Source organism: Saccopteryx bilineata, chromosome 7, assembly GCF_036850765.1.
Source record: "Saccopteryx bilineata isolate mSacBil1 chromosome 7, mSacBil1_pri_phased_curated, whole genome shotgun sequence".
In the NCBI taxonomy this organism is placed as follows: domain Eukaryota; kingdom Metazoa; phylum Chordata; class Mammalia; order Chiroptera; family Emballonuridae; genus Saccopteryx; species Saccopteryx bilineata.
In genome coordinates, this window is record NC_089496.1 from 18,386,938 (window position 1) to 18,411,381 (window position 24,444).

Sequence of the window (24,444 nt, forward strand, 5' to 3'; positions counted from 1 at the left end):
TGCGTGAGCTCACATTGAACTGCACTGAATAGGTATGAAACTGGGAGAGTTTTCCTTTTATTTGGTGCAGATTTCACATTTCTATCGTCTTTTGTTGCTTCCTGTGACTGGTCAAAAGTGCACCATGGCTTTAAGGACACACTGTAAATAATAAAGTCCTCTACCTGTAACTTATATGCACAGGGAGAAAGAGAAAAATAGACTAAGTATATAGCAAAGGTAAAAAGTTGACTTTCTATATAGTTGTTAACAGATCAAATTCAGCAATCATGATAATGTAGGTAAGTCACCAAAGAAATGAAAAGGAGTAGAATGTTGGAACAAGGGCTAATATGAAAAAAGTGGAAGATGGATATCATATTCATGATTAGAATTATAATCACTCTCATTATCAAGGCTAATTCGTTAGTTTAAAGCAGTAATCACTAATCTTTTCTGTATGCATATTAATAAAAAGGTTATAAAGTTGCATATATCTGTATTTGTTTTTGAAAATTAGATACTTTGGGGTCAGGAAATATGTATCTTCAGTATATAATTGAACATTCTTTTCACTACATGTCCATCTCTGAGTAGGTGCTTCTATTTGCTGAAATTTTAGAAACACCTTATATTACTATGATATAGTTATGGTGCGTTTGAATGAATTTTATTTTTGAATAAAACATTTTCTTTTTATTTGCAGTATTTTGTCTTGTCTTAATTGTTTTTCTAAGCTAAGAGTAAAATACCATTTCACTTTCTCAACATTATACTTTAAATATATAAGTAAATTTTATGTATAGTAAATACATTAAACAGATTTAATGCATTCCCCATCAGAATCCCAATAGCAATTAAAAATAAAAAGAACAAAAAAGTCATCAGATTTGTACTGGACCAAAAAAGACCCTGAATAGCCACAGGAATCCTGGTAGCAAAGAACGAAGCTGGAAGTATCCCACTCTCTGAATTCACATTATACTACAAAGCGACAATTAATCAAAACAGCATAGTATTGGCAGAAAAACTGACACAGAGGCCAATGCCACAAAATTAGGAGCCCACAAATAAATCCACATGTATAGGCAAATAATTTTTTACAAAGAGCCAAAAACAAAATGGAGAAAAGAAAGCTTCTTTCAATAAATGGTACTGGGAAAATTGGTATGCTACATGTAAAAGAATGAAAGACTCCCAAAATTAACTTTCAATGGATCAAAAATCTAAATATATGACCTAAAACAATAAATTACATAAAAGAAAACATAGGCACTATTAAACTTGTGGATCTTGGTCTTTGAGAGGATTTTATGAATTTGACCCCAAAGATAAAGGAAGTAGAGGGAAAAAATAAATGAATGGGACTATTTAAAACTGAAAAGCTTCTGCACAGTAAAAGAAACTGCCAAAAAAACAAAAAGGCAACCAACCAAATGGGAGGTATTTGCAAACAACAGCTCTGACAAAGGGTTTATATCCAAAATACTTAAAGAACTCACACAACTCAACACCAAACACACAATTCAGTTAAAAAAAATGGGCAGAGGGTCTGAACAGACACTTTTCCCAGGAAGATACACAAATCACCAAGGGATACATGAAAAGATGTTTAATTTCACTAGCTGTTAGGGAAATACAAATCAGAGCTACAGTGCAAAACCACTTCACACCTGTTAGAATGCCTATTATTAACAAGACAAGTAATAACTGTTGGAGAGGTTGTGGAGAAAAAGGAACCCTCATTCACTACTGGTGGTGATGTAAACTGGTACAGCCACTATGGAAAACAGCATGGCAGTTCTTCAAAGAGAATAGAATTACCATATGACTCAGCAACCCCTCTTCTGGGTATCTACCTGAAAAGTTTGAAACCATTTATTTGCAAAGATATATGCATCCCTACGTTTATTGCAGCAATATTCATGGTGGCCAAGACATGGAAATAACCGAAGTGTCCTTTGATAAATGATTGGGTAAAGAAGATATACATGTATATACAATGCAATACAACTCAGCCATAAGAAAAGATGAAATACTGCTGTTTGTGACAGCATGGATGCATCTTGGGAATATCATGCTAAGTGAAATCAGAAAAAATCAAGAACCATATGATTTCACTGATATCTGGGATATAAAACTGAAAGCAACAAATGAACAAAGAAGGAAGAAACTTAGACTCAGACAATGGTATGATGGTTAGCAGAGGGAAGAGGGGTATGGAGTTAGTAAAGGGTAAAGGGGACCAAATATATGGTGATGGAGGAAGGATTTGACTTTGGGTGGTGAGCATACAGTGCAATATATACAGGTGATGTATCATAGAATTGTACACTTGAAATTATATAATTTTATTAACCAATGTCACCACAATAAATTTAATTGAAAATAAAACCAATGTTATAAAAATTTATTAAACATAAATATTTAACATTTTTTAAAACAAAGGCTTTATTTCGATTGCAAATAAGAATCTTTTCTACAGACAAGTACTCCTTGGGCCACTTTGAAATAATGTGAGCATGTGAGCCTTTTGATTCAGGTTTGTGTGTGTATACACACACACATATACATATATATAGGGAATATATATATATCTATATCGTATATATATATATCACTTGATAAAGAGGGAAGCAACTATGCTAAGGATTTAAATTTCATATGAAAAATATTCACCTCGGTTACACTACATGTTTGCTCTCATCATTTTTCTTATTTCTGAGGCTGCCAGCGAAAACTCATAACCAACCAGGAAAACCAGCTGACTTATTTTCTTTGACCAATCAGATCTGGTCTGTAACCAGAGGAGTACATCAGCATGAGGCTACAGGGAACAGATGTGCTGGGTCTAGGCAGGTGTTTTTCTGGGTTTATCTTTTCCCATCTATAAAGTTAAAGAGGTGTTGAAATTTGACTGCAGATGCCCTGGCTGCTTGGCTCAGCAGTAGAGCATCCACCTGGCATGTGGAAGTCCCAGGTTTGATTCCCGATCAGGGCACACAGGAGAAGTGACCGTCTGCTTCTCCACCCCTCCCTCTTTTGTCTCTCTCTCTCTCTCTCTCTCTTTTTTATCTCTCCTGCAGCCATGGCTTTAATGGTTTGAGAAAATTGCCCCCAGCACTGCGAATGGCTCCATCGCCTCACTTCAGGTACTAAAATAGCTCGGTTGCCAAGCAATGGAGCAGCAACCCCAGATGGGCAGAGCATCACCTGCTCAGTAGGGGGCTTGCCAGAGGGATCCTAGTCAGGGAACATGTGGGAGTCTCTTTCTGCCTCCCCACCTCTCACTTAAAAACATTTTTTTTTTTGCAGATAATTTGGAATCTAGTGGATTGTCATTTGGTCTGGGTGCTTCTGGTGGTTCATAACTAACATAGAATGAGATACTAAATTCTGATTAATGCAATTAATGCCTACAAATAAGTGAAAATGTTCTATGTTTTAAAATTTTCGCCCTGGCCAGTTGGCTCAGCGGTAGAGCGTCGGCCTAGCGTGCGGAGGACCCGGGTTCGATTCCCGGCCAGGGCACACAGGAGAAGCGCCCATTTGCTTCTCCACCCCTCTGCCGCGCTTTCCTCTCTGTCTCTCTCGTCCCCTCCCGCAGCCAAGGCTCCATTGGAGCAAAGATGGCCTGGGCGCTGGGGATGGCTCTGTGGCCTCTGCCTCAGGCGCTAGAGTGGCTCTGGTCGCAACATGGCGACACCCAGGATGGGCAGAGCATCGCCCCCTGGTGGGCAGAGCGTGGCCCCATGGTGGGCGTGCCGGGTGGATCCCGGTCGGGTGCATGCGGGAGTCTGTCTGACTGTCTCTCCCTGTTTCCAGCTTCAGAAAAATAAAAAAATAAAAAAAATAAAAAAAAAATTTTTCACACATTTCAGAGCCAAGATCAAAATAATATTTATAGCCTGACCGGGCAGTGGCATAGTGGATAGAGCGTCAGACTGGGATGCAAAGAACCCAGGTTCGAGGTCCCGAGGTCGCCAGCTTGAGCGAGGGCTCATTTGGTTTGAGCAAAAGCTCACCAGCTTGAACCCAAGGCCACTGGCTTGAGCAAAGGGTTACTCAGTCTGCTGAAGGCCCACGGTCAAGGCACATATGAGAAGGCAATGAACAACTAAGGTGTTGCAACGAAAAACTAATGATTGATGCTTCTCATCTCTCCATTCCTGTCTGTCTGTCCCTGTCTATCCCTCTCTCTGACTCTCTCTGTCTCTGTAAAAATAATAATAATAATATCCATAAACAAGGCATAAAAGCTAATATAGTAACAGTCTAAAAACAAAACACCTGATCTATAAATTGAGCTTTATAGTAGATTCAGTAATTATTTCCCACTTTATACTAGGGATGATTAAATCATGACATATACTTGGGAAAGAATGATGGAGGTGGAAGTAAACAGGGGACATATTTCTGTGACTTACATACACCCCAGTCTCTCCAATAAAATAAGCTACAAGGGACCAGTTTGATTTAGGTGCTGAGCATGTAGTTTATATTCATCTTAACTGAGTTTAGTGTTTACTGTGTCAGAATTACGTGTAGCCATCTAATTTGGGCTATTCAGTTTGCAATTATAAACTTCATGGCAGGTTTCTTAAATGTCTGTTGTCGTCATTGTTTACTTTTTAAAGAGATTCCAAAGTTGCAGATGGTTGGCTCATCTCCAAATAACTCTTCAAGGTACCCACTGCTGGTGATGTCTCCCGCCACTGAGCTGCGCGGGAGCGTGGAATTTACTTACGGGGGAGGGCTGTATCAGTTAAGGGATCTTTTTTAGTACATTGCATGGGTTTTGAAAAGCTTTCTGGTTTTGTTTTTGTTAATTTAGAGGGCACAAGTATGCTTATGCTGATTTTTTAATTAAAATCTTGTAAATTCACACAAATAATAATCCATTTACTCTCATTCCTCTCCATGTGAACCCTTCCATATTTCTATTAAGCTCCATGATTTTAAGTACTGTTTTATAATCAAGTACATCTGTTATTTATATTTTATTAGAACACTTAATGACATTTTTTATTGGTTATTTTCTCAATTTTGTAAGTGCTGTGTAATAATATTTGTATTACATGCAAACCAGGGGCTAAGGAAGCTGTGTGAATTTTCTATAGTCATTCAGTAATACATATATGGGCAGTATCCACAATAACTGCTTTGCCATTTTTGAACCATTAGTGAGAGTATATTCGCAGGCATCCCCAAACTACAGCCTGCGGACTGCATGCGGCCCCCTGAGGCCATTTATCCGCTCCCCATCCCCTGGCCGCACTACCAGAAGGGGCACCTCTGTCATTGGTGGTCAGTGAGAGGAACACTCTATGTGGTGGCCCTCCAGCGGTCTGAGGGACAATGAATTGGCCCCCTGTGTAAAAAGTTTGGGGACCCCTGTAGGTTCCTTTTTACCAGGGAAAATACGTACTTTTATTCACTTTTTCAAAACTTTTTTATTGAGTTCCTGTATGCAGAGCATTGCTGGACCCCTCCACTTATGACCTAGCCTTTTATTATATGTTTTAATTAAAAAGGAAATACACACTCAGTATTTTTTAAGAAAACAATACGACAAAGGATAGGAAGTAGAAGAAAATGTCTTCTCACTTCCTCAGTCCTAATTCCCACAAATAATCCTTCTGAACAATTTGTTTTGTTTATATTCCTTTCATCACTACTGAGATATATTATGCTTGATTTCTTCAGGCCTACACGTTTATATGTAGCTCTCTGTATGGACTTCAGCATCAGTACTTTAACCTGCCAATATCCTAAATTTATAGTAAAAACACTAGTGGAAAAAAAATAAAACTTTTGTATACTTGGAAAGATGGTCAAATTAAATTAGCCTATTAAGTCATATTCAGTTTTCAAATTTTTGGGTGAACTGTTTATCTTAAGTTTTGGTTTTGGAAGAGTAATAATTGACTTATTTTTATTGTCTAGATATACACTTTAGATATTTGTGATAGTTTTTAAAAATTTTTATTTAGAAAAATTTAATGGGGTGACATTGATCATTATGAGTACATAGGTTTCAGATAAACATTTCTATAGTATTTGAACTGTTGATTATGATAAATTTCTTACCAGTGAACAGAACATTAATTGTAATAAGGAAAAATTATATCTCATAGTAACTGTGATTCATATCTGTTAAATGGTTTCCTTTGAAGCATCCTATAAGTAACATACAGAATGAGCAATATAGGTATAAATATCCAATCTAGACTCAGACTTCTTAAAATTTAATTTAAAGTGTAAAGTTATTTTAAAAGTATGTAAATGTGTTATGTTTTAAAGAACATTAATAGAAACTTTATTTAAAATATTTTTAAGGTCATAGTTTTACCTTCAAATTTGAGTGGTCTAATAAATATAAATATGAACGTCAACTAATAATACTATGTTTTTAAAAGGAAAAGATTCTAACCTCTTACAGAAATGGGAATTTTCTCTGTTTAATAAAAAAAATTAATTTAATATTAAATCTCTGTTTAATATGGTAGAAAATATCAAACTGATTGTATAGGTTAGCAGTAAGAAACTTAGGACTGTTACAAAATTTAAAGTGAAAAGTTAAATAGTAATAAATTGCCAACAATAACTATAAGTAATCAATTTCCTTTTACTGAAAACATTTGCAGTGATATCGGAATGATGTATTAAAATTTGATGTGACTTTTATTACTTGTCTAGTTGAATAACAGCTCCAAGGCAACAGTCTTTTATATTGTCATCTAGGTGATATATTATATTGGCTAAAAATCTTCAGCTTGTGAGACTATTTTTTCACTTGCTCTTTGCATAGTTAAACATTAATAAAAGGTGGAGATAAGTCTCTTAACAGATTCATTTATATATTATCCAAAAATTATGTGCCATCAGCCACTACTTAGTAGAGAACTACTTTAGAAATTTTTGTTCTTGTTCTTCGAAGGTTTTGTTCTGGCCATAAGATATAAACAAAACACAAACATATTGTGGTCAGTGAATAGATGTTTGAGTTAAATAATGTAGAAGAGTAATTTTAAAATAATATTGGATTCTAGAGATCACATGCTATTTTTAGGTGCTGATAACGAGGTATAGCTGGTAGCAGATACCTTTTTAGTTTAGGAAACCTTTCACCACTCATTGCTGTTCCTAAAATGAATTAGAGTTGGATTCATGTAATGGGAATAAGTTTCAAAAAGCTTGTTTAACTTTGTCATTGATAAAAAGTCAACTTCTAAGAATATATATAATTGAAAGCACATTATACACCTATACTCAACAAGGGCTTTAAAAAGAGAATTGTTAAATGACAGTGTATTTCTTCTGTGGAATAAAATTTCTTCAGAATACAGATTAGTCAGTTTCTTGTAATGTGATTTGCTTTTGTGGTTATTTTTAAAGGAAATAGGACTATCTTGGAAGTGATAATTACTTCAGTTGTTGTTTTTAAACACATAATAAGCTTATAATTTTGTTTTTTCAGTTTTCCTGTTGACTACTAAGTACATCTTTTGCTAGCAGTTAATTTACGTTTAAGTAAAAGTAATATTCAAGTAGTAATGTTTTCAAGTAAACAATTGAACACTTCTATTATTTTTAATTAAATTGAACCCTTTTCATAAATGCAAAAATTATTTAATAATTTAAATAAAATTCTAGGATATACAATTACATAAGAGTTTGTTTGGAAGTTTTAACAAGGGAAACTACCTTCTGTTCATCAAAGCCAATCCTTTTGAATGTGAACAACAATTCAGTGTCTCGGTGTAAGAACTTCATTTTGGAAATGATGCACATGGAAGAGGAGGAAAGGCAGAATCAAGCCAAGTCATGCTCATATTTATTTTATTGAGTAGAGAACTATGAATATACTACTAGCTTTTTAAAACCCTGGAAATTATGATGATATGTCATTTTTATTGTTTAGTTTCTCAATTTGTAATATAGGAAATCTTGTCATTATCTCTTGGATCAAAGTCTTACAGATTGCATATCCTACCCATAGCAGGAATTTTAAGGATTTAATGCCCATTCCTTCTTTGTTTAACCTAAATGCAGATTTTTAGTTTTTCTATATTTTTCTTTCCTCTCCTTCGAGATGGGACTTTGTTATATGCTTTTGATTTTCGACAGTTCTCCTTTCCTATTTTTCCTCAGACATGTCTGACTCACGAGGTTTAAAATAAACTCGTCAGAAAAACCTTGTGATTCTTCCATTTTTAAGATACCTGCCAGTGTTTAGTGCTGTTTCTTGAAGGAAACCTGACAGCCATACCTCTCTTTTTAAAATTATGCAGTAATCCAATTAATAGAAGGCAAAGAAAGTTAGTTAAGACTAGACACATTTTGGGGAGATAAATTTAGAATGGTTAATATGGGAAAAAGTTAGATTAGGGAATAGATTTTAAAGATTTTTCTTGATTCTAAGCAATAATAGGAAAAAAGTGAGCTTTGCATGCCATCCCCACTGTGTGGTACAAGGGGTGCTTGGGTCCTTGACTGTTATACGGTAGTAGTAATAATCATAGTGGCTGTTACCCTCAGGACTAGACTGTATAATTGCTGTTCACACCTTTCTCATCTCATCTACAATTGTTCATCATGTGGGTACCACAGTTATTGTTAGTTTATATAAAAAAAACCAGAGTGAAGTCATTTGCTCAAGATCGCATAGCTAGAAAGCCACCTGACTCAAAAGTTCATATTCTCAACTACGAGGCACCCTGCCTCCTCTCTAATTGGCTAATAAAGTGATGACATGAAAATTGTCCTAAAAATGAAACTATCCTCAGCATCTGTTCCATAAACTTCTTTTATTAAAGAAGAAGCAAAGAACAATGATGGGGAGAGAATGAGACGAAAAAGGGAGATTATAAATGTATATTCCTATAGATTTCTGTTGGTTGATAGTAATATTTGATTTTTTTTTTCTAGTTTCTCTTTTTAGTAATATTTGATTTTTAAAGACATTTGAGTAAGGATTTGTAGATGCTTTTCTTTTGTGTGTGTATATATATATGTATACACACATATGTTATAAAAGTAAATACATTGGTTCAGAATATTTGATATTTGGAATCTAGCATGGAGGCATCTTGATACCAGATTGTCATTGAACTGTTACTATAGAAAGATACTAATTAGATTTTTAAAATTCATACTTTTATATGCATTTCAATTAAGATGATCTGTTTTGTGCTGATTTACCAGTTGATGTGTTTAACACATATTTATTGAATGCTTACTGTGAGCCACGCACTGTGTCAAATGCTGGAGATCAATTTAAAGACAAAGATGACACAATCCCTACCTTTCCAGTTTTATCCCTTAATATGTGAGACAGTCACGTGAACAGGTCATTGCAAGGATGAGTAAGCACAGGGAACTGTGCCAGAACACAGGGAGGATCCATACATGGCTTATAAGATCAGGCCTTTAAGATGTCCTTAATGGCCTGGTGCAGTGCATAGAGCATCGGACTGGGATGCAGAGGACCCAGGTTAGAAACCCCAAGGTCACCAGCTTGAGTGCGGGCTCATCTGGTTTGAGCAAAAGCTCACCAGCATGAGCCCAAGGTTGCTGGCTTGAGCAAGGGTTTACTCGATCTGCTGTAGCCACACCCCTCCCGGTCAAGACCCATATGAGAAAGCAATCAATGAACAACTAAGGTGCCACAACGAAAAATTGATGCTTCTCATCTCTCTCCCTTCCTGTCTCTATCTGTCCCTCTTTCTGTCTCTCTCTCTGTCTCTGTCACATACAAAAAGTAAATAAATAAAGTATCCTGAATGATGTTAGGAGTTACCTGTCATGATAGGTGGTAGGCTTTCTCTTGGTTGATTACCCATAAGTGTATTATTAGAAATACCATGGTGATTTTTTTAAAAACACGAATGCCTGGATCCTCCCCTAAAGAGTCTGATTATTTAGCTTTGGTGGAGCCCAGGCACAAGTATTTTTAAGAAGAAGCCGAGGTATTTTTATGGGCTGCTGTAGTTGGAAATCACTCATATTATTTCAGACAGCTCCTAAAACGGTGCTTGCTGACAAGAACACTTTTTGATGTTGCTTAGAGTGAACCTATTACTGGGGGAAGGAGGGTTGCAGATAAAAAAAATTAATTGAAAACAAAGAACCACAGTTTAAAAATATAAAAGCTAAGATTTCTACATTAAGATTAAACAACTTCCCTAGGTAAGATTAATTGCAGAAGTATTAGAATATCTCATATCTGTTTAGAAATACTAAGAATACAAAATGATTCCCTTGAATCTACTACTCAAAGTCCTGCATAGAAATATTAATACCAATATAAGATACACAGAAAAGAACATTTGTTCATCAACAGACACATAATTACTCAAATTTGAAACATTAGAGGGGTAAATTCCTGAAGGACTTCATGCGTTGGTAATGGCTTGAGAGCAGATGACTGATAGTTACAGGGGAGCTTGATGGCCTTATGGGTGAGAATGGGTGGGTAGAAGATTGTGAATGATTTGTGAATGTAGGATTCTAATTGATTATACTTGCTTGTAGCGTAGACCACACACACTATTTCATTTTTTGAAGTATGTCTATGAAGAGGAGAAAAAGGGCTATATATTTTTTCTTGTTTTTCTGAGTAGAGAAATCTTTAGAATACAACTGGTGAAATTTAAATTTATGCTTAACTAGAACCACCAGGAAATTATCTGTGTGATATATAAAAGACTATGTTAGAACAATAGGATATTAAACTGCAGGAGATTGTTTTAGTGTGCAGACCCTTTTTACTTCATTTAGTTTGATTTTATTGTTGAGAAAGCTGTGCTTTAGGTTTACTAAGTAAATTGCCCAAAGTAACAACTAGGTAAAAGTGGACCAGAACTGAATCGAAGTTGCTCTTTGATGCTGAGACCAGGGCCCTTCCATTAAAGCACACCACACCACCCTTTACTCCAGAGTTTTATTGTTCTTGCATTTTGAATTTTCTAGTCTAGTTTTCTTTTATTTTGTATTACAATTTGTCTCCTGAAGGTCAAGTAACCTGGTTTGGTTATGAAAGTCCTCGTAGCTTCTGGGACTATATCAGAGTGGCTTGCCGGAAAGTTTCCCAGAATTGTATCTGCAGCATTGAAAATATGGAAAATGTCAGTTCCTCTAGAGCTAAGGTAAGACGGAGATAATAATGTACAATGTGTATAATACTAAGCAGTCTTGGCCCCATTAGAACATTTTGAGCTCTTTGCTATATAAAATAGTGTTTTTTTTGTCTTTGTTGTAATTAAGCACTTAACTAACCTTAATATCTTTCAGAGGCTGGTTTCATTTTTTATTGCATATAGTTATTTTAGAAGGCTCTTGAATCTTCTCTGTGGCCTTATGAATAGCGGGAAAGTATGCAGCTAGTCACTACTGAGAAGAACAATGAACTATATCCTATTTCATACCTTTTTCATATCCTGCCTCACATACTTTTTTATGTCAATAAATTATAAAAACTCTTTGGAGTCTTTATGATTGTTAAGATTGTAAAATGTCAGAGCTGCTGATATAAGCTAAGTCACCTTTAATTTAGGAGGTTTTTAAACAATTGGATTGTCACAGTAGCTTTCTTTGCTATTTGACACAATAATTGTGAATGAAATTAAGTAGAAGGTAAAGATTGAAAATAGATATGTATGGTTTTAAGATCATGACATAATTCAGTTCATTATTTCTTAATTATAAACTTAGAAATTACAAGCCTGTATAATAAACAAAAGCATAACAATCATCTTTCAAAAGTGTAATTTCTAAGTTTATTGTTCTTATTTATATTTTTATTTAGGATTTCTTTTTATCTTTTGGAAAAATTTTGGTTTTCAAAATTGACTAATATATATTGAAATTAAAACATTTTATAAAACATGAACTGAATAAGTTTTTAAACAAGATTTATAATAGTTAAATTCAGCAACATAATTAGAAACCTAAATAAACAGCTTAAGATTCACAAAATGGAAGTGTATTTTTGGATAAAGTTGATAGCTATGATTTTGTCACCTTCACTTTCTAAAACCACTGCTCCCTGCTTCACAGCCTCCTGCCAGTCTCCAGTCAAGAGATTGTCTGAACAACAGTTCATTTTTTGCTTCAGTATCTTGTAACTCCTAGATTGAATCAGTTTTCTTCTGCTTCACATATTTTTTTAGGCCAATAAATGTCTTTATTGTTAAATCAATTATAACTATACTTTTTAATTAAAACCTTTTTTCCCATAGATGTTTCATCTTGTTTTTTATTATACAGGGTGGGGCAAAGGTAGGTTTACAGTTGTTTGTATGGAAAATAATAGAATAATTAAAAATAATAATACAAGAATAAATTCTGTGTTTTGGGTCCTCACAATGTAAACCTACTTTTGCTTCACCCTGTTTATTAACAAGTTTCTTTTCAGTCACAGTTATTGTCTTAGTTATTTGTTCTTCATTTTCTTGAACTATTGAATTACTTATTTACTTTCTAATTGTCTGTTTACCTGTTTAAAAAATGTACAATGTGGATTCTCCTTTGCATCTTAGTTAGTTTGTGTTGATTCTCCTTATGGTTTAAGAATAATATCTTGGTTTCTGTAAGTTAAGGTTAAACTGTAATTTGAATCAAGTCTATGAAAACAGAAACTGCCCAGGTGCTACAGAAACTTTATTTTCTTATTTTCAAATTAAAAGTAGGAGAGATTAATAGAATAAGTGTGCTCTAAACTTGCACAATATAGCAGAGAATATATGTATAGAACTAGCATACCTCAGAGTGCTAAAGGTAACTGAAAAGTTAACAAACATTAGAAATATCACCTCTGGACCTGAGTGGCCCAGGGGAACCTAAGCCCTAGCCCACCACCTCTCAGTAAGATTCTGTGGCTGGGCCCTGCGCAGCAATATGCGGTCCAGCAGAGAAATTAATATTTATTCTGTAAAAACGGCTGTTGAATATCAAAACACCACAGAACAATCATGTTCCAAATCCTCCTTGTATGCCTTTGTTTTGACTGAGCCTCAAACAGATTCCATTTAGTGGGGGAAAAGAGCTCTATATTTTGCCTGGTTATGCTGGGGGAGAATCTCCAGGCAAGATTGCCTCTGCCTGTATTCACTGCAGTGGGAAGAGAGAGGCTCCTCAGTAAGTCACACCTGCCAAGTGTCAGGATTGAAAGATTAAACAAATACTACCTCAGATGGCTAGTTTATTGGGCCTTTAAACTGCAGTCTGTACTGACTACCAGCATATATAGTACTCTCTTCCAACCTTGACACTTGTGAAAACATAGCAGAATTGAAGCAACCAACCTATTTCCATACACTTGGGATCAGAACAGTAAGAGCTTCATTTTTTAATATAAGAAGCCAGATTCACTCTGATCACACTTTTAGGGTTATGTGGATGACATTTAAACAGAAGAAGACAAGATGCATTTGTGGAGCAATGATTAATTAATTCAGCAGAAAAACATTATTTTAGTTGAGTTGGTTGAATCAGGATTATCTGTGTCTTAGTACCACTATACAATTTAGATTCATATTGTAGAAACTCTCCACCTTGGGAAATCTGATACTTAGTCACTCTAAGGCCTATGAAATGCAGACCGTTCCCTTTCTTTGCTTAGCCTGTGACTAGTCAAACTGATTTTCTAGGGTCTAAATATAGCCTAACAATGGAATAAAATATTTGAATTGAAAATCATGTATATAATTGTTCCATCTCAGATATTTTTTCATTTTTCTTTTCTGGGACATAGGAGGATTTCCATATTATTTTATTTCTTTAGGTTTCAGACTAGAATTAATAGTCTTAGAAAAATAACTTCATCTTAACAGGCATTTATTTCACTCTCTTCTGAACTCACTCATCTGTCCCATCTGCTATTGGGCTGAATACCTCTAAGCATAATATATCATTTCCAACAGAAAACTTTCCTAGTTGCATACTTAGTTGCTGCTGTTGTTGATTTTAAAGATATCCTGATTGGATTTTCGTAGTATTCCAGCTGATTTCAAGCTTGAGAAATCCTTTTTCCCCTTTTAGTTGTTTAAGTTTGGGGCCTCGAAGTATGAAGTCTGTATTGTTCTTGAGTTCTTTCCACCTTGCTGCATATTGTGTGTGCGTGTGCATGTGTGTGCGTGTATGCATGTGTGTGTGTGTGTGTGTGTGCGTGCACGCGCGTGCTTCTGTGCACTTTCTTCATTTTTAAGAACAGTTACTGTTTTTGGCCTGGTTTGGCTTTCCTAGTTTGTGGTTGCTCACCCTTCACATTCCGTCTGTTATCAAATTTAAAATATTAGACCAATTTATTACTATATTGATCACATCAGCCATCTGTGTATCCATGCATCCCTCTACCTGATAAATGTTTATTGAGCACCTATACTGTGCCATAACTATGGATGTTATTCTTAATACATTCTTATGACCTGTGTTCTTAATCCTACCTAGTGGTTTTTGTCTCTTCTTGCTTGTGTTTTCCTTTGCTCAGAAGTTGGTCTTGTCACTGCTCTGTCCCAGAGGCAGTTAGCCAGTGTTCTACTGAAAGACGCAGAGGCAGGTGTACCACAGATACATCAGAGTTGTTAAACACTAGAACTTCACAGTGAGATAGAATACTGTATAGAAGTCATTTTTATGGGCATTTTCTGTTACTGACTCACAAATGTACCTTTCTTTATAACTACCCCTTGACATTTCCAGTCCCCAGTTCTTTATTATGATGGCCCCAAATCTAGAATGTCAGAAATACTTGAGGACCTTGAAAAACAGAAACAGTTCCCCAGGGGAAACCAGAGATATTCTAATTCTACCCATTTGTTTTACATTCTGTCCATTTTAAGACTTTATTCCATATGAATCTTTCTAAAATAACTATTTTTCATATCATTCCTTTCTCCACTTCTATCTGGTGGCTTCATTGCCTAGTAGCTATGAGCAAATTATCTCCTTGAGTTTTATTCATTTATTTAACAAGTATATACTGAGTACTTACTGTGTGTCAGAAACTCTTGTAGGTGCTGAGGATACAGTGGCAGTGGTGAAAAAGATGGCAAAGAGCAAATGTTACATACTTACATTTTAGTAATAGACGAATGTAAATATACACATAATATCTCAAGGGAAGTTAGAAGTGGTGGGTGTAGTGGACACAGTAGGGAAGGATTCTGTGAGGCAATAATATATCAGTCAGTATGTGAATTATGGGAAGAAATGTTCTGTGCAAACAAGAAGCTGAGTTCGCCAGGTGTAGAATAGAAGCTGTGGTCATGATCAAGAGTTTGGATGCCATTCTCAGTGCAGTGGGTGCTACTTGAGGGCTTCTTTTTTACATTTTCTAAAGCAATAGAGTAATGTAATCTGATTACATTTGTAAACAACTGGGTACAGTGTGGAGAATGCATAGCAAGAAGGGGTAAGAACAGTGAGTCAAGTTAGAAGGTTTCATTGGAGTTTAAAAAGATGATCATGGTGAGAACTGAATCAGTTTCTGCTTCCAGTGAAGACTGAGTAGCTTGGTTCAGAGGATCTTTTCTACCAAGAACAATAAAGGTTGAATAAAATGTAGAAAGCAACCAATTTAAGACATAAGAGAATAACCAAGGCATGAGAACTTGAGTGGCCACAATCCTGGAGAAAAGGAGGGTATATGAACTGAGCCCTACATTGATCTCAGCTTTTAGCCTAGAGCCATTTATCTGTTCATTTCATAAATACAGAGGCTAAGCAGAGAGTGCTGCTGGAGGCAGCGGCGAGGGTGGGGTGGGTGTTGTTCTAGTTTCCCTAGGCTAGCGGAACAAGTTGGAGCTTGAAACCCCACCCCTGAAACCAGGACTTAATGGACAGGAGAACTGCAAACAGATGTGCCTGAAATTATACGTGCAGTTTTCCTGGGAGGTGTGTTTGCCAACACTTAATCATCTGAAGCACAGAGCAAAAGGCTTATAAATCAAGCTGAAAGCAGCAGGTAAGAGGCTAAAAAAGCCAGTCAAAGATTTCATAGTCTTATTCTAGAGAGACAGGTATCAGAATTCAAGGTCAGTCAAATTGGAGGGGCCCTGTAAACACTCCAGGCTTTTACTTGAGACCCCAGAAAGACTATCTCTTGGTAGTAAGGGAACTCAGATGAAAACCAGCCCCAAAAGGTGCCCTTAAATGGTGCATGGAAGTTCATTATCTGCCTACCAGTAGAAAATAAGTCTATCCTTGAGAAAGACCGCATTAGAGCTGCTACAAATTTTTATACACAGTGTCTAGTATTCAGTCAGCAATTAGTCATATCAGGAAACAAGATCAAATGACTAAAATGAAGGCCCTGGCCGGTTGGCTCAGTGGTAGAGCGTCGGCCTGGCGTGCAGAAGTCCCGAGTTCGATTCCCGGCCAGGGCACACAGGAGAAGCGCCCATTTGCTTCTCCACCCCTCCCCCTCTCCTTCCTCTCTGTCTCTCTCTTCCCCTCCTGCAGCTGAGGCTCCATTGGAGCAAAGATGGCCCGGGCGCTGGGGATGGCTTCTTGGCCTCTGCCCCAGGTGCTAGAGTGGCTCTGGTCGCAACAGAGCGACGCCCCGGAGGGGCAGAGCATCGTCCCCTGGTGGGCAGAGCCTTGCCCCTGGTGGGCGTGCCGGGTGGATTCCGGTCGGTTGGGCGCATGCGAGAGTCTGTCTGACTGTCTCTCCCCGTTTCCAGCTTCAGAAAAATACAAAAAAAAAAAAAAAAAATGACTAAAATGAAGAAATATAAAAAAGACAATTGAAACTGACCTATAGAAGATGCAGATAAAGGGACTTTAAGTAATAATAGATCCAAGAAAATTAAAAATAATAAAAGAGAACTGGAATATATAAGAAAATCAAAATAGAAAATTACAGAATATTCATTTTTGCCAAACACATAGAATTTATACAGAAGTTGATAATTTGTTGAGTTATAATTCATCTTAATGAATTTCAGAAGCTTGAAATCATATAAACTGTCCTCTAACAACAGTAGAATTAATAACAAAATTTTTTTTAAATAGTTAGCTATATAGAAAATCAATCTCATGGATGAAAAAAGAAATTACAATTAAAATAAAACTATTTGGAAAGTAATGATAATGAAAATGCAACATGTGGAGTCTTGTGCTTAGAGGAAAATAGGTAGGCTTAAATAGGCTTTTATGTATTTTTTTAAAGATAATAAAGGCTGGAAATTAGTGATTAAAGCTTTCATCTCAAGAAGCTATTAAAAAGAGTAATAAACTCAAGATAGAAGGAAAGAAATAAGAGCAAAAATTCAATTAAATTGAAACAAATGTACACCAGAATATCATCAAAACCAAAAGTTAGTGTTTTTAAAAAAATTAATATAACTGATAAACTTCTAGCAAGATTATTTAAGAAGAAAAAGAGGTTATAAATGACCAGTGTCAGGAATGAAGAAGAGCCCAACCCCAGGGACCCTACAGATATTAAAACTCCTTTAAAAATATTGTGAATAACTTCACCCCTATGAATTTGAAATTTTAGATGAAACGGGCAAGTCCTTTGAAAAAGATCACTTACAAAACTAACACAAAAAGAAAACATCTGAATATTCTGAAACCTGCTAAAGAAATTGAATCTGTATTCAAACATCTTTCCCTTGGAGGTTCATTTTTAAATTGAGTTTTCTTTTTCTTATGGATTTGTAAGAATTCTTTGTTTTCTTGTGAATCAAATGTTAAGTACATATAATGCGAATATCTTTGCCCACTCTGATTTGTCCTTCCACTGTCTTCAGTGATTACAATTCATCCTCAGAAATAGGAAGGAAGGTAGAGTATGTGGGTATTAATTCAGTTAGGTTGCTTGGTTTGGTGATTGGGAGATGAGTTTGCTGCTTTCTAGTTGTGTCTTTTTTTGTTTCCTCGTGTAAAAATGTAGGGATTGTACTGTAACCTCACAGCTCTTGAACAAATTAAATATTTTAATGTGTATAGAAAGCTCTTAAAACAAAGCCAAGCATATATTATTATGTTCTTAAGAGTGGACTACTTTTAACTTTTTTCAAAACTCTTCAGTGGCAAACAAATAAATTAATATTTGTGTCTCTGGTGGGGGTACCTTCAGTGGTTCATCATTATCTAACTGGTAAAGTCTAAAATGTTAAACCTAGTTTTCAGCTTTCTCACTCCATGGCCCCAAAACCATCATGAATGTCTGTTTATCTTCTGTACTAGTAAAAATTCTTTTATTGAAAGAAAAGAAACTTTTAAAATTATCACAATTTATTATCACAGTATAACAGAATTCCACAAACATCCAAGGACAGGAAACTAGGTGTAGCCCAGTTTTGTATGGATTGAAATTAATAAATCAGGAAGCAGGACTTTCCCCACATTTCTTATCTAGTAATAGCACAGTCTCCTGTGTCTAACTTTCTCTGAGAGCAGCTAGCTTTCCCTACTTCTGTTTGGAAAATCCTGACCTTTTGATTCAGGCTACCACTACTAGTTTCATAAATGCAACTTTAAAAACCTTGAGACTGCTGGCCAGTAGCCTGCCTCTCCCTTCTCCTGTTCCAGTTAGCCACAGCTCATTGTAGGTTCTGCTAGCAAGAACAACGGAATGAGCTCTGAGGTTCTGAGCGTGGTGGGCAAATTGACTGGCATGCTAACCACACCCATGTCATCCCTTTATTTTCCAACAATGCTGCTTCTAGCCTGATGGGTTTTATTACTCCCTAGATTTGACTCCTTTTTCATCCTTCCTATCCAAGAGTTTGGTGAATTGACTAGAGGTGGAGTCATTTCTAAAGAATGCTTTTAGTTCTCCATACTGGTAGTTGACCATCATATATATATGTTTAGTGTCACTTTTTTTTCTCAACTATCATTGCAGTGTTTTGATTTTCTATGTAGTTCTTCTTCCTGGAGATTTGTGAAAGGTTGAGTGAAAATGAAAGTAATTGAATTTTAAAATTTTCACTACAAATAAATCTTTTTTATTTTTCTATTCTCAATAAACAATCCAGAAGAAATGCTTTGGAGTATTGAAAAAAATTAATGGTTAGACCCAACTATTGAATAATGTTATCCCTTTTCAAAGGAAAAGTAAATTTTTCACATGTAGTCAGGATTGTCTGTTTCTGTGATTTTGTGCTAAAACATGCTTCTGGGATATTTTTGTTGTGTGACTGTTCTTTCTGGTCTAAATATTTGGTAACAGGTTTTTAGAATGTTCTGGGGCACCAAATTCAGTAACTCATGATTTAGATGCATGATAAATAATGAAATTTAGTTCATAATTAGTTGTCTAAAACCTCTCTCTAGAAGGACAGGTGATAAATTTTCTTATACAAGTCATATGAGGGTCATTAATTTTATTAAAGTGAATGGACTTTGTTTCTCATGTTTTATAAGGAGATTCATTTTATTTAAAGCATGTTTGAGCATTGAAGTAGAATGTTATGTCTTCTGTGATTCAATTCAAGTAACTCAGTATTAATGGTCTGTTTCTTCAGAGGACAAAAAGTTAATCTGACATGCTTAATCCTGCACCTTCAGAGAAACAAAATACATATTATGTATAATAAAAATGTACCTAGTATCTTACTAAAATTTTTTTGTTTTTATCAAATGTGTATTTTGAATGAGTTCTTTACATATTAAATACTTACATTGTTGATGCAGTGAGCAAAATATGTTTTAGTTTTTGATTTGTTTAAATACTTTTTTCTTTCTTCCTTACAGGGTAGAGCCTGGATCAGAGTAGCACTCATGGAAAAACATTTATCTGAATACATCTCTACAGCCCTGAGAGACTTCAAAACAACCAGGTTTAAAAATCTTTCTAATTTTTAAATATATACCTAAAAGTTACCTAAAGACTTAGAAATAAAAATAGAATGAAGACTCACTCACTTCTAAAGTCTTCATTCTTTCTTTCCTTCCATACTACTCAGATAAATTCACTGTCTTCTCAGGACACTGCAGTTTGTCAACTAAACAACCTCTACCTTGGTTTATCATTTCAAGCTTCACTTTATGCCTGGAATACCTCTTTTCGAATAAGAATATCTTTTTCTTTTTTTTTTTTACAGAGACAGAGAGAGAGTCAGAGAGAGAGAGAGATAGGGACAGACAGACAGGAATGGAGAGAGATGAGAAGCATCAATCATCAGTTTCTTGTTGCGACTCCTTAGTTGTTCATTGATTGCTTTCTCATATGTGCCTTGACTGTGGGGCTACAGCAGACCAAGTAACCCCTTGCTCGAGCCAGCGACCTTGGGTCCAAGCTAGTGAGCTTTTTTGCTCAAACCAGATGAGCCCACGCTCAAGCTGGTGACCTCGGGGTCTCAAACCTGGGTCCTCCGCATCCCAGTCCAACGTTTTATCTACTGCGCCACTGCCTGGTCAGGCTCGAATAAGAATTTCTGATTCTTACTTTTTCAATACTTAAAGTTTCCTCCTTTGCACAGACTTTTCCCTGACCAATTTGAAGGAAAATACACAAAATTTCTATAGCATACTTTTTCTTTCCTCACTACATTTCTTTCTTTGCTTCTATAGACTATAAATAGACCATTCACAATTTAATTCACATATATATTTATATTTATTTATTTACTATAAATATTTATATAACTCACATATAATTAGTGATTGCTTGATTATCTTTTTATGTCAGTTTGTATCAATGTTGTATTTCTTGGGTTATATACAATTAAAAGATGATATACTGTGCCATGTGAAAAGCTGGACTTTGTTCATTTCTATGGTAGTAAAAAATGGTTCCTATTAAGGCAAGAGTCATTCCTATCAAGCTCTGGTCTACTAACTTATGTTTATAGCTTTTGTTAAAGAGACAACTTTTCTAAAAAGGTGAAGGAATTAAACAAAGAAAAAAATGTATAGACACATACAACAGTGTGGGGATTATAGGAAGGAAAAGGGGGGGAAGTGGAGGAGGGGGGGGAGGGACAGATGTTGTTGGAGGGGGACTTGACTTGGGATGGTGAACACACAGTGCCTATACAGATGATGTATTACAGATTGTACACCTGAAACCTGTGTGATTTTATTAACCCATGTCACCCCAATAAATTCAATAAAAATTTTAAGAAACCACTTTTCTCTATTTTAAAATTACTTGTAAATTAAAATATTGAAAATTTTCAATACTGTAGACATGTACTGTTCAGTACATTAGCCACTAATCACATGCTACTATGTAAATTAAAATTAATTAACATGAAATAAAATTACTAATGTAGTTCTTCAGTTGCTGTATCACATTTCAGGTGTTCAATAGCTATGCGTGGTTAATGGCTACCAAATTAGCACAGGTAATAGAACATTGCTTCATCATAGATAGTTCTATGAGACATCACTGCCTTAGACACTTTTAAATTGTCATACTTATTTTAGCCTCATTAAAACCATATTTCTGAAAGAGAAGAAAAGACCAGTTTTGATAGAGAAAATTAGGCTCAAATATAAAGAAATCATATATCTAGAATCTTAATTTTCATGTCCTGATGTAGTATTTGATTTTTGGGATTTGGAAAAAACCTGAGTATTTATTATGAGATATTCTGTTAGCTGACTAGCTGGTACAAATTATAGTATCTTTTTGTGTATCTATTTGTTAGCTAATAAAATAGTAAATTTTTCATATGGAAGATAAATACTACCATGATTCTAAATTTGACCAGGATATAAAGAATATTAACTAAAAGAACTATTTGCATAAGGTAAATCTGATTGACATATACTTTTTTTGATTCTTTAAAGCAATATGATAGTCTTGGGGTATTTCTAAAGATGGACAATAAGGTGATGCTAGACTCTTAGATACTTGAAATGAACCTTATGACATACAATATTTGTTTTATTTGTCATTAGTAGTAAATTTAATTATGGAAGATACTAAATGTTGAGAATACAAGTTTTGAAAATAAAAATACTATTGGAAAATTACAGATCAAACCTAAAAATTCTAAATTAGTGAAATGCAAACCAAGTTTGCACAGTCATCATTTTCTGTGCAGTAATAAGAGTCATGGTAGTCTTTCTGAAAAAGAACTTAAAGCATTAATATTATGTCTAAGCTGTTAGTCTTGTTTCTTAGTTTAGGCATTTGGGTGGGGTAGAAATAATTCTTGAATAGACTATTTTTAGAATGAGTAGTTTAAAATATTTAAAGGGAAATGCTTTTTTGCTTTGTTTTTATGTGTTAACTATTTTTTTAATAGAAAGGAAATGATTCAGCTCTAAAAATGTTTATGAAGTAAAAATATTCTTATAACTATTTATAAACATTATTGAACCATAATCATGGCTTAGTATATGTTTATACATGTAATCCAATACATATACACATACAGTGTTTTAATGTAAATATAATGGCTCTAATTCTCAAGAAAGGCACAAAATAAAGACTTATTTATGAATTTCTATTTTGGAAGTTAACTAAAAATGCAGTTGCATAAAAAGACAGTTTTTTTAAACCATTTACATTATTATTTTTTTTAAATGAAATCAAACTAAGCAAATTTCTTATTTATAACTGTGATTGCCAACCTCTGTCCAAAACATACCTATTTGGAAGGTCAGGTTTGTAAAATACAAACAAACAATTGAAAAGAATAGTTATACCTTACCTTTTGTTTGGATGCTCGTTGCCTTAAGTGCTGTAGAAATGAGAAATGATCTCTAATCCTTTAGGAATCTTGAAAGTATCTGAATAGAGTGATTTCTTCTTCTTCTACTCTTCACAGATAAAGAGTAATGACATTCTTTGCAATGGTATTACAGATTTTTACCCCACTACAGAAGGAGGAGCTACTTAATACTTAAGCGAACACAGGCCAGCTTGAAGTACTAATCAGTGAAAATTCAAGGCTAAGACTGAGTGGAGGAACTGGGGGGAACAGGAACACAGTAAATCCTCATCTTGTGGTAAATGCTGATGCTCTTATAAAAATTCTTGTGACCCTTTGCTAAGGTGGAGGATGTCTTGGTGAGCAGTTGAAAAAACAATCTTTGAAGAGTTTCATATGGGGATTGAGATTTTATTAGGAAGTATTTATAGTTAAGATGTGGGCAGAGTCAATATTAGAATCCAAGCTGAAAAAAAGAGAGGGGAATTGTTTTCAAAGATTACTGGGAAGACTCAGAAATAGAGAAGTAAGGTAAAAGCTTAAATAATTTGCAGTTTCTCCCCCACTCACAGACTGAAAAATAGAAAAGTTAAGCTAAAAAATACAAATGTGGGCCCTGGCCGGTTGGCTCAGTGGTAGAGCCTCGGCCTGGCGTGCAGGAGTCTTGGGTTCGATTCCCGGCCAGGGCACACAGGAGAAGCGCCCATCTGCTTCTCCACCCCTCCCCCTCTCATTCCTCTCTGTCTCTCTCTTCTCCTCCCGCAGCCAAGGCTCCATTGGCACAAAGATGGCTCGGTCGCTGAGGATGGCTCTGTGGCCTCTGCCTCAGGCGCTAGAATGACTCTGGTTGCGGCAGAGCGACGCCCCCTGGTGGTCATGCCGAGTGGATCCCAGTTGGGCGCATGCGGGAGTCTGACTGCCTCCCCGTTTCCAGCTTCAGAAAAATACAAAAAAAAAAAAAAAATACAAATGTGACATTTGAAACAAGATTGGAAATATTATGCTAAGAATTTAAAGTAACATATATGGAAAATATAAAGTAGAGATAAATTAACTTTAAAGAGACTTATTACTTTGTAATTGTACCATAGTAATTTATAATGACAAAAGTTATGTTTAGAAGAAATTATAATTTTCTCAACATTAACGTAGGAGTAAGTGGAGTAAAGCATAAAATAAAACTTTAAAAATTACCAAGCTATCAGGAAGTGAAAAGAAAATGAGTTGATAAATACTTTCCTCAATTTTAGAAAAGTAGATAGAATAGTGATAAATTACCATATCTTCCAAGAGCTAAAAAAAAAAAAAGGTTTTGGAATCTGAATCTGTTTAAAAGTTTTACATTAGTAAAATAGAAAAGTAAACATTTAAAGATGCTTATGGATGGCTGCCTTATAACATATACAAAAATTAATCCAAAATGGATGATTTAAATGTAGAAAACTCTTAGAAGAAAAAATAGATGTAAATCGTCATGACCTTGGATTAGGCAGTTGTTTCCTAGATATGCACAAACCACAAAAAAAAAATAAAGTCGATATAATCAATATGTAAAACTTTGTGTTTTGAAGAATACCATCAAGAAAATGAAAAGATGACCCACAGAATGGGAGAAAACTTTTTCAAAGTGTATATCTGATAAGGGACTAGTATCTATTATATAACGAATTTTACAACTTAGTAATAAAAAGGAAACATTTTAAAATGGGCAAAGAATCTTTTTTTTAAAAAAAACTTTTTTTTAGATTTTATTAATTTTTTTTTATTAGAGAGAGAGGGGAGAGAGAGAGAGGGAGAGATAGAGAGAGAACAGGGGGAGGAGCAGGAAGCATCAACTCCCATA

At 35.1% G+C, this 24,444-nt stretch overlaps 1 protein-coding gene across 5 annotated transcripts in view; it reads left to right on the forward strand.

The window, feature by feature from the left end:
- RUNDC3B (RUN domain containing 3B) overlaps positions 1-24,444 on the forward strand; it is a 165,671-nt gene that overhangs the window by 67,853 nt on the left and 73,374 nt on the right. For all 5 annotated transcript variants that reach the window (XM_066240198.1, XM_066240199.1, XM_066240196.1 and 2 more), the window contains 2 exons: positions 10,996-11,129; positions 19,690-19,775. In XM_066240198.1, the coding sequence (XP_066096295.1) occupies positions 11,100-11,129; positions 19,690-19,775 (116 nt within the window). In that variant the 5' untranslated portion in view covers positions 10,996-11,099. The remainder of the gene's footprint in view (positions 1-10,995; positions 11,130-19,689; positions 19,776-24,444) is intronic.